This window comes from Oncorhynchus keta, chromosome 34 (genome assembly GCF_023373465.1).
Source record: "Oncorhynchus keta strain PuntledgeMale-10-30-2019 chromosome 34, Oket_V2, whole genome shotgun sequence".
NCBI lineage: Eukaryota > Metazoa > Chordata > Actinopteri > Salmoniformes > Salmonidae > Oncorhynchus > Oncorhynchus keta.
In genome coordinates, this window is record NC_068454.1 from 80,703,413 (window position 1) to 80,714,884 (window position 11,472).

Consider the following 11,472-nt stretch of genomic DNA (forward strand, 5'->3'; position numbering starts at 1 on the left):
AAGATATCAAGGTCAACATCTACTAACAATAAGCCCCTCATCCCTTTCAGGTGGTCCAGTGAACCAGGTGTCTCCAGGGGACGAGGTGATGGAGATCGAGGGTGTGAGCTTGGTGGGCCTGAGGAGGCTGGAGGCCTGGACCTTGATCAGAACATTGCCCCCTGGGCCTGTGGATGTGGTACTACACCGTCCTCACAAACCACAGTAACAGGAATGAACATTGATATGCACCCTCGATATGATTATAACAAGGCACTGAAGCATTGTCCTCCTATGAGGTTGAAGTGAGGGTTGCCAATCTGATTTTGGATATGTGGTTCGGGTCAACTTCTACCTCAAGTGAGAGGGATGATATGTATTGCAGCAGTCATACGATAATAAAGCACTGAAGAGACCAGTAAACACTGAGGAGGGGGTCTGTCTGTGTATAGGGTCAACCCAGGGTATGAAGAGGGAGACAGAGATCAATACAAAGCACTGAAGAGACCAGTAAACACTGAGGAGAGGGTCTGTCTGTGTATAGGGTCAACCCAGGGTATGAAGAGGGAGACAGAGATCAATACAAAGCACTGAAGAGACCAGTAAACACTGAGGAGAGGGTCTGTCTGTGTATAGGGTTAACCCAGGGTATGGAGAGGGAGACAGAGATCAATACAAAGCACTGAAGAGACCAGTAAACACTGAGGAGAGGGTCTGTCTGTGTATAGGGTCAACCCAGGGTATGGAGAGGGAGACAGAGATCAATACAAAGCACTGAAGAGACCAGTAAACACTGAGGAGAGGGTCTGTCTGTGTATAGGGTTAACCCAGGGTATGGAGAGGGAGACAGAGATCAATACAAAGCACTGAAGAGACCAGTAAACACTGAGGAGAGGGTCTGTCTGTGTATAGGGTCAACCCAGGGTATGAAGAGGGAGACAGAGATCAATACAAAGCACTGAAGAGACCAGTAAACACTGAGGAGAGGGTCTGTCTGTGTATAGGGTCAACCCAGGGTATGAAGAGGGAGACAGAGATCAATACAAAGCACTGAAGAGACCAGTAAACACTGAGGAGAGGGTCTGTCTGTGTATAGGGTCAACCCAGGGTATGGAGAGGGAGACAGAGATCAATACAAAGCACTGAAGAGACCAGTAAACACTGAGGAGAGGGCCTTTCTGTGTATAGGGTCAACCCAGGGTATGGAGAGGGAGACAGAGATCAATACAAAGCACTGAAGAGACCAGTAAACACTGAGGAGAGGGTCTGTCTGTGTATAGGGTCAACCCAGGGTATGGAGAGGGAGACAGAGATCAATACAAAGCACTGAAGAGACCAGTAAACACTGAGGAGAGGGTCTGTCTGTGTATAGGGTCAACCCAGGGTATGGAGAGGGAGACAGAGATCAATACAAAGCACTGAAGAGACCAGTAAACACTGAGGAGAGGGTCTGTCTGTGTATAGGGTCAACCCAGGGTATGAAGAGGGAGACAGAGATCAATACAAAGCACTGAAGAGACCAGTAAACACTGAGGAGAGGGTCTGTCTGTGTATAGGGTCAACCCAGGGTATGAAGAGGGAGACAGAGATCAATACAAAGCACTGAAGAGACCAGTAAACACTGAGGAGAGGGTCTGTCTGTGTATAGGGTCAACCCAGGGTATGGAGAGGGAGACAGAGATCAATACAAAGCACTGAAGAGACCAGTAAACACTGAGGAGAGGGTCTGTCTGTGTATAGGGTCAACCCAGGGTATGAAGAGGGAGACAGAGATCAATACAAAGCACTGAAGAGACCAGTAAACACTGAGGAGAGGGTCTGTCTGTGTATAGGGTCAACCCAGGGTATGGAGAGGGAGACAGAGATCAATACAAAGCACTGAAGAGACCAGTAAACACTGAGGAGAGGGTCTGTCTGTGTATAGGGTCAACCCAGGGTATGGAGAGGGAGACAGAGATCAATACAAAGCACTGAAGAGACCAGTAAACACTGAGGAGAGGGTCTGTCTGTGTATAGGGTCAACCCAGGGTATGGAGAGGGAGACAGAGATCAATACAAAGCACTGAAGAGACCAGTAAACACTGAGGAGAGGGTCTGTCTGTGTATAGGGTCAACCCAGGGTATGGAGAGGGAGACAGAGATCAATACAAAGCACTGAAGAGACCAGTAAACACTGAGGAGAGGGTCTGTCTGTGTATAGGGTCAACCCAGGGTATGGAGAGGGAGACAGAGATCAATACAAAGCACTGAAGAGACCAGTAAACACTGAGGAGAGGGTCTGTCTGTGTATAGGGTCAACCCAGGGTATGAAGAGGGAGACAGAGATCAATACAAAGCACTGAAGAGACCAGTAAACACTGAGGAGAGGGTCTGTCTGTGTATAGGGTCAACCCAGGGTATGAAGAGGGAGACAGAGATCAATACAAAGCACTGAAGAGACCAGTAAACACTGAGGAGAGGGTCTGTCTGTGTATAGGGTCAACCCAGGGTATGAAGAGGGAGACAGAGATCAATACAAAGCACTGAAGAGACCAGTAAACACTGAGGAGAGGGTCTGTCTGTGTATAGGGTCAACCCAGGGTATGAAGAGGGAGACAGAGATCAATACAAAGCACTGAAGAGACCAGTAAACACTGAGGAGAGGGTCTGTCTGTGTATAGGGTCAACCCAGGGTACTCACTCTGGATAAGAGCGTCTGCTAAATTACTCAAATGTACATTGTTTTACTTACAGGGGTGCTAGAGGATCACATTATCTGGCCACCTATGCTGCACACAAATATACTCTGTTCTCAGGGATAGGTGTGTGTGTGTGTGTGTGTGTGTGTGTGTGTGTGTGTGTGTGTGTGTGTGTGTGTGTGTGTGTGTGTGTGTGTGTGTGTGTGTGTGTGTGTGTGTGTGTGTGTGTAATGAGGCTCTTAGGTTTAGTTTATAGGCCTATATGTGTTTATGTAATGTCTCATGTCTCAGTGACACATCGCGTTCAAATTACACTGATTAACGTCACTGATTAACGTCACTCATTAATTAGTGACAGGTCAGGTCAGAAGACTCTGCTCTTGGTGGGATGGGTTCTCATTGGATGGGTCTCCCTCCCTGACACCTGACCATGTGATAAGATGGCATTCGGCTATAGCCGATGTAATACTAAGCGTAGCTTTTTCTGCCCCTACCAAGACAATAATGCCAAGTCATTGTTTACTGCTCCCCAGTGTGACCTTTAGTGAGCTAGTGATACTTCATAACATTTCAACCAAGCTGCGTTTTATTAGTATCTGTCTTCCCTGAGTCATTATCTCCTCATTATCGGTACTGTCTTTTTATTATCCTGAGGGTTTCATCAGGGCCTGTTCAGGAGAAGTGACTTTTCATAACGTTCAGATAGAAATGTCTTTTCTAGAGCAGACACATGGGTCTGTCATGTAGAATACAGAGTTGTACCAGCTCTAAGCACATATTTTCTTCTTTAATTTACCTGAAATTGAAGGACAGTTCACTGCCTTCCTCAGTTGTGTTTGTACACTCTTTCATTTTTCTCTGTGGTTTATTAATTACAGTAGATTACTCAACACTATTACAAGAGAGGTCAATATAACCACATTGACCAATCTTATCACTCTGGTGGAGTTGTCAACACAGGCTTAATTAATGATTAGTTGCCTAGTTGGCACAGGCCTACATTAGGTTTGCCAAAAGAACCAAAGGGCAGTGTTGTACGATTGTGAAGTTCTTTTTAATGTACTAATACTGAAGAATCAGAATACACAAATGGGCAGGCATGCACACGCACGCACGCACGCGCACACACACACACACACACACACACACACACACACACACACACACACACACACACACACACACACACACACACACACACACACACACACACACACACACACACACACACACACACACACACACACACACACACACACGGCACCTTAGGAGATCATGTTGTTAAAGATGCTAACCCCCCGGAAGGTCACATGGTCCTTATCTAATTCCCTGTGGTATCTTTAGGGTCAGGTGGGGCTGTAAACACAACATACAGATATTATACACCACTCTTACACAACGCTCACTCAATATTCAACTGCATGATACTCAATACAAAGACTAGAGAAACAAGGGAAGACAGTCAGAGATGTGTTGTAATACTTCATTTTCAGCCCAGATAAGTAGATCTGGGTTAAAACTATAATTATATTTATATCGGAACAAAACAGCTCAAAGGATATGCCTAGCTAGTTACCTTGGGAGCTAGGTAGCTAGTTAACTTGGTAGCTAGTTACCTTGGGAGCTAGGTAGCTAGTTACCTTGGGAGCTAGGTAGCTAGTTACATTGGGAGCTAGGTAGCTAGTTAACTTGGTAGCTAGTTAGCTTGGTAGCTAGGTAGCTTGGTAGCTTTCAAGATAGCAATATATATCTGGGATCCAACTTTTTTCTCAAATGACTTAGCTGGCTAATTGACTTCCTCAAGCATGGTAAGACAAAGGAGCTCAAATGTTTAATCACACCAAAAACACAGCAGATACTGTTTGTTTAGAAGGAGGATGACATTTAACTAGGATTTAAAACTAGGTTTTGTGCAGTTTAGAGTTCATGGTTATGGAGGCCAAAGTCTGATTGACGAGATCAGATCCGATACTTTAGTTAATGGACAGTCAGCCGTGTGTGTGTGTGTGTGTGTGTGTGTGTGTGTGTGTGTGTGTGTGTGTGTGTGTGTGTGTGTGTGTGTGTGTGTGGTTGACGTGGATGTGATGAGGGGACAGGTCGGACACTGATAAAGACCGTAACTAGCTAGTAAAGGAGTGCACGGGGAAAGATGAAGACGGACATTAGACCACAGACAGGTGAAGATGACAGCTGTTATTGACTGAATGACACTTTTTATTTTTGCCTTTGACAGTGTGTGAATACCACTTTGACTACAAGATTCTGCAGAAACCAGTAGATCTGCACAGAGCAACATACACATAATCTGTAGGCTGGCCAGGTGTAAGCTACAGGTTTAGGCACAGATGCATATAGATGGGATAGGTCCAGGCTAACAAACAGGTATTGGGGATGAAGGAGAGCGGGCAGGTACCAGGTACCTGACGAACCCCTTGGCTCGGGAGTGTTTGGGAGAGCTGATGGGAACATTTGTTCTGCTGGTGAGTAGCCTAGCTTCTAAAGCCTTACTGTTCAAAATGGAAAACATAAAGCACACTATTTTTATAGACAGAAGAAAAAAAATTGATATATATATATATATATATGTGTATAAATATATATATATATGTATGTGTATAAATATATATATATGTATGTGTGTATATATATATATATATATATATATATATATATATATATATATATATATATATATATATATATATATATATATATATATATATATATATATATATATATATATATATATATATATATGTATGTGTATATATATATATGTGTGTGTGTGTGTGTGTGTGTATATATATATACACACACACATACATATATATATACACACATATATACATATATATATATATATATATACACATACATGTATATATATATATGTATGTGTATATATATATATGTGTGTGTGTGTGTGTGTGTGTATGTATATATATACACACACACATACATATATATATACACACATATATACATACATATATATATATACACATACATGTATATATATATATGTGTGCGTGTATGTATATATATATATAAGTAAGCACTTCATTGGACTGTGCATATGACACACACACACACACACACACACACACACACACACACACACACACACACACACACACACACACACATATATATATATATATATGTGTGTGTGTGTGTGTGTGTGTGTGTGTGTGTGTGTGTGTGTGTGTGTGTGTGTGTGTGTGTCATATGCACAGTCCAATGAAGTGCTTACTTGCAGGTTTTCCTCTCGACATTGCAACCACAAATAAGAATTGATAACCTGAGTAAACAGTCAGTAGACAAATGACCACCAGTCAACACCACTTATTGCAACCATGTTCATACATGCAGTTGTGTAAAGTACTGAAGGAAAAATATTTTAAAGTGCTACTTAAGTTGTTTTTGGGGCTATCTGTATTTTTTTTTAACCACTTTTACTTTTAATCCACTTTATTCCTGAAGAAAATAATGTACTTTTTACTCCATACATTTTCCCTGACACCCAAAAGTGCTCATCACATTTTGCATTCTTAGCAGGACAGGAAAATTGTCAAATTTATGCACGTATTAAGAGAACGTCTGGTCATCTCTACTGCCTCTGATCTGGCGGACTCACTAAACACACATGCTTCGTTTGTAAATGAGTGTTGGAGTGTGCTCCTGGCTATCTGTAAAAAAATACTAAATAATACTACAATATGGTGACGTCTAGTTTGCTTTATATAAAGGAATTTGAAATATTTGTACTTTTACTTTTATTTTAGCAATTACAATTACATTTTGGATATTTAAGTATATTTAAAACAAAATACTTTTAGACTTTTACTCAAGTAGTATTTTACTGGGTGACTTTCACTTGAGTCATTTTCTATTAAAGTATCTTCACTTTTAAGTATGACAATTGTGTACTTTTTCCACCACTGCCTACGTCGTGAACATATTTTTATCAGTATACTATTACAGTAGCTTATGAAAAAGTAATTTGGTACATTATGACTTGATAAGAAGTTGATAGCTTGAAGCTATAACCAGAGAGGTTTTAGCTGTATGGCATCTTTGTTCAACTCTGCGCAGTTGTTTTGGGCCAGGCAAGTTAACCCCCCTCCCATTTTGGCACCGTGACTCTCTACCCAAACCAGATGCAACTGGTTTCAAGAGAGACATCATGTGATATCCTACAAAAGGCACTCTTTTCATGGAACGACCCATCTACTTTTAGGAAACTACTTCTCCTTATCTATAGCCTTCAATAAGCCATAATACACAGACTTGTAAGACTGGTTATCTAAGCTGGTCTCTGTTAAGAGCCTTTGAACGGGGTATGGTAGAAGGTGTCAGGCGCAATATCGTTACAGTTTATACTGTCAGGTATAAATATAGTGTGTCATGATGACTGTCACTGAACAACCAGCTCCCTCTCTCTGTCAGGTATAAATATAGTGTGTCATGATGACTGTCACTGAACAACCAGCTCCCTCTCTCTGTCAGGTATAAATATAGTGTGTCATGATGACTGTCACTGAACAACCAGCTCCCTCTCTCTGACAGGTATAAATATAGTGTGTCATGATGACTGTCACTGAACAACCAGCTCCCTCTCTCTGTCAGGTATAAATATAGTGTGTCATGATGACTGTCACTGAACAACCAGCTCCCTCTCTCTGTCAGGTATAAATATAGTGTGTCATGATGACTGTCACTGAACAACCAGCTCCCTCTCTCTGTCAGGTATAAATATAGTGTGTCATGATGACTGTCACTGAACAACCAGCTCCCTCTCTCTGTCAGATATAAATATAGTGTGTCATGATGACTGTCACTGAACAACCAGCTCCCTCTCTCTGTCAGATGCTATCATGGACTTCAGTGGAGGGAATTTGACAGTGTATGGGGCTAATGAAACGGCGTCCATCTTTGCCACCTATCTCTCAGAGCACCTATCTCTCAGAGCACCTATCCCTCAGAGCACCTATCCCTCAGAGCACCTATCCCTCAGAGCACCTATCTCTCAGCAGCAGCATCCTAGACCAGGTCAGACCAATATGATACAGTACGAAGCAGGAACGGATGATGGTGTGTTGTCACTAACTCAAAAGGCACTCACTCATCTGAGCCATCTTTGTTGCAGGTGAATGGTAACAGCTGAATAAGATGAGAAAAAGAGGAAACCCGCACACTGATCTTGATAGTATCACTGCTCTTTAAAAACGTTACATATCTGCCTCAAGGCCTTCCTCAGAGCGTTTGGCCTTCGTCACTCCGGGCAGCCGGGCTCCGGGCAGCCGAGCGGAAATGGAGGAAAACTCGCCTCCCTGCGGACCTGGCATCCTTTCACTCCCTCCTCTCTACATTTTCCTCCTCTGTCTCTGCTGCTAAAGCCACTTTCTACCACTCTAAATTCCAAGCATCTGCCTCTAACCCTAGGAAGCTCTTTGCCACCTTCTCCTCCCTCCTGAATCCTCCCCCCCCCCCTCCCTCTCTGCAGATGACTTCGTCAACCCTTTTGAAAAGAAGGTCGACGACATCCGATCCTCGTTTGCTAAGTCAAACGACACCGCTGGTTCTGCTCACACTGCCCTACCCTGTGCTCTGACCTCTTTCTCCCCTCTCTCTTCAGATGAAATCTCGTGTCTTGTGACGGCCGGCCGCCCAACAACCTGCCCGCTTGACCCAATCCCCTCCTCTCTTCTCCAGACCATTTCCGGAGACCTTCTCCCTTACCTCACCTCGCTCATCAACTCATCCCTGACCGCTGGCTACGTCCCTTCCGTCCTCAAGAGAGCGAGAGTTGCACCCCTTCTGAAAAAACCTACACTCGATCCCTCCGATGTCAACAACTACAGACCAGTATCCCTTCTTTCTTTTCTCTCCAAAACTCTTGAACGTGCCGTCCTTGGCCAGCTCTACCGCTATCTCTCTCAGAATGACCTTCTTGATCCAAATCAGTCAGGTTTCAAGACTAGTCATTCAACTGAGACTGCTCTTCTCTGCATCACGGAGGCGCTCCGCACTGCTAAAGCTAACTCTCTCTCCTCTGCTCTCATCCTTCTAGACCTATCGGCTGCCTTCGATACTGTGAACCATCAGATCCTCCTCTCCACCCTCTCCGAGTTGGGCATCTCCGGCGCGGCCCACGCTTGGATTGCGTCCTACCTGACAGGTCGCTCCTACCAGGTGGCGTGGCGAGAATCTGTCTCCTCACCACGCGCTCTCACCACTGGTGTCCCCCAGGGCTCTGTTCTAGGCCCTCTCCTATTCTCGCTATACACCAAGTCACTTGGCTCTGTCATAACCTCACATGGTCTCTCCTATCATTGCTATGCAGACGACACACAATTAATCTTCTCCTTTCCCCCTTCTGATGACCAGGTGGCGAATCGCATCTCTGCATGTCTGGCAGACATATCAGTGTGGATGACGGATCACCACCTCAAGCTGAACCTCGGCAAGGGGATCGGCATGTCGATGTCGTCCAATTGCAGCGGAGCGATAAACCCTGCCCTTGACCTGGGGCCACGCCTCTTGACACTGACCGCCGGCTGGGGCACTGAGGTGTTCACGTAGGTCTAACACACAAACACCTTTTGACCTGAGTCTGCAGGTGTGCAACATGTCAGGTATTACAGGAAGTGGTCAGTAGGTCAGTTAAGTGCACGGGAGAGAAGAGTGAACCATATGAAAGGAGTGGCATACTGCTGGACTAGAGGTAGATCTGGTTTGTGTGTTTGTGTGTTTGTGAATGTGTTGGTGCCAAGTGTGCCACACACAGGAGGCTGCTGAGGGGAGGAATGGGATGATGTTGAATCAACGTGAAAAACTGATTGGATTTGCAAAAACTCGTCAATATAACGGCATTTCTTCTTATTTTCACCCAACTTTTCACCTAATTCCAATGTTGTTGATTTCATGTTGAATTCACATTAGTTGACAACCCAACCAAATGTCAATCAAAACTAGATGTTGAATGGACTGCTTTGCCCAGTGGGGAGACATTTCTCTGGCTGTTTCCTATAGGAGAAAGGACATGCTAACAGACTGATGGGAGAACATTTGTCCAAGCCTCCTCTCCTGACATTTTGTTCTATTGACATGATACTGCTGATTGAGGATCAGGTGTATATATTAGTAGTGAGCTTCAAAAACAGAGTCAGAGGTAAAAGGAGAAGTTGATACTATGATTAGAGCCAGGCGTTCTGGTTGTTTTTTGAGGGTTTTATCTTTGACAGGTATTTACAACATTATCCACTGGGTTTGCTGCAGGCAGAAAATCCAAGGAAACGCTCTTTAATTGAAACAAGCTGTCTCCAATCAATAATTCATTGTTTGGTTGTGAGTGAGTGTTTCGGGGAGGTGTAGCTCAAGTCAGGGGAGGCGTAGCTCATGTCAGGGGAGGCGTAGCTCAAGTCAGGGGAGGCGTAGCTCAAGTCAGGGGAGGCGTAGCTCATGTCAGGGGAGGCGTAGCTCAAGTCAGGGGAGGTGTAGCTCATGTCAGGGGAGGCGCAGCTCATGTCAGGGGAGGCGTGGCTCAAGTCAGGGGAGGTGTAGCTCAAGTCAGGGGAGGCGTAGCTCAAGTCAGGGGAGGCGTAGCTCATGTCAGGGGAGGCGTAGCTCAAGTCAGGGGAGGCGTAGCTCAAGTCAGGGGAGGCGTAGCTCAAGTCAGGGGAGGCGTAGCTCATGTCAGGGGAGGCGTAGCTCATGTCAGGGGAGGCGTAGCTCAAGTCAGGGGAGGCGTAGCTCAAGTCAGGGGAGGCGTAGCTCAAGTCAGGGGAGGCGTAGCTCAAGTCAGGGGAGGCGTAGCTCTATGAAAGTAATTGCACAAAGCCTATTATTTGGCAGAGAATGCTATTTGTATACTGATCAAAAGCATAAACGCAACAAAGTGTTGGTCCCATGTTTCATGAGCTGAAATAAAAGATTTCAGAAATGTTCCATACAAAAAAAAGCTTATTTCCCTCATTTTGTGCACAAATTTGTGTACATACCTGTTAGTGAGCATTTCTCTTTTGCCAAGACAATTCATCCACCTGACAGGTGTGGCATCTCAAGAAGCGGATTAAACCGCATGAACATTACACAGGTGTACCTTGTGCTGGGGACAAAAGGCCACTCTAAAATGTGCAGTTTTGTCACACAACACAACGCCACAGATGTCTCAAGTGTTGAGGGAGTGTGTAATTGGCATGTTGACTGCAGTAATATCCACCAGAGTTGTTGCCAGATAATTGAATGTTCATTTCTTTACCGTAAGCCACCTCCAGCGTCGTTTTTGAGAATTTGGCAGAACGTCCGACCAGCCTCATAACCGCAGACCGTGTATAACCTTCTTCACCGGCAGGATTGAGACCAGCCACTTGGACAACTGATGAAACTGAATATTTCTGTCTTTTGTGAGGAAAAACTCATTCTGATTGGCTGGGCCTTGCTCCCCAGTGGGTGGGCCTATGCCCTCCCAGGCCCAGCCATGGCTGCGCTCCTGAGCAGTCATGTGAAACCCATAGATTGGAGCTTAATACATTTATTTCAATTGACTGATTTCCTTATATGAACTATAACTTATTCAAATCGTTGCATGTTGCGTTTATATTTTTCAATAAAGATCAGTGATTATACACCTCACTTTGCTCAAGCTGATTCTCTCCAAGACTCAATCCCTGATCATTGGAGGTTGTAAAATGGTGCAGTTAGGACAGTTAGGACAGTTCAAGGGGAGAAGAGATGAATCCAACCAGAAAAAAAACTCTAAATCACAATATCGCTTGAAAAAAAGAACACCAATGAAAACATTTCTGAAAAA

The 11,472-nt window shown here is 44.3% G+C and overlaps 1 protein-coding gene across 1 annotated transcript in view; it reads left to right on the plus strand.

The window, feature by feature from the left end:
* The window catches only part of LOC127914914 (uncharacterized), a 28,281-nt gene extending 16,809 nt beyond the window's left edge, over positions 1-11,472 (plus strand). Inside the window, exons 8-10 of the mRNA XM_052492688.1 lie at positions 51-5,137; positions 8,296-10,154; positions 10,197-11,472. Of these exons, the coding sequence (XP_052348648.1) occupies positions 51-208 (158 nt within the window). The 3' untranslated portion in view covers positions 209-5,137; positions 8,296-10,154; positions 10,197-11,472. The remainder of the gene's footprint in view (positions 1-50; positions 5,138-8,295; positions 10,155-10,196) is intronic.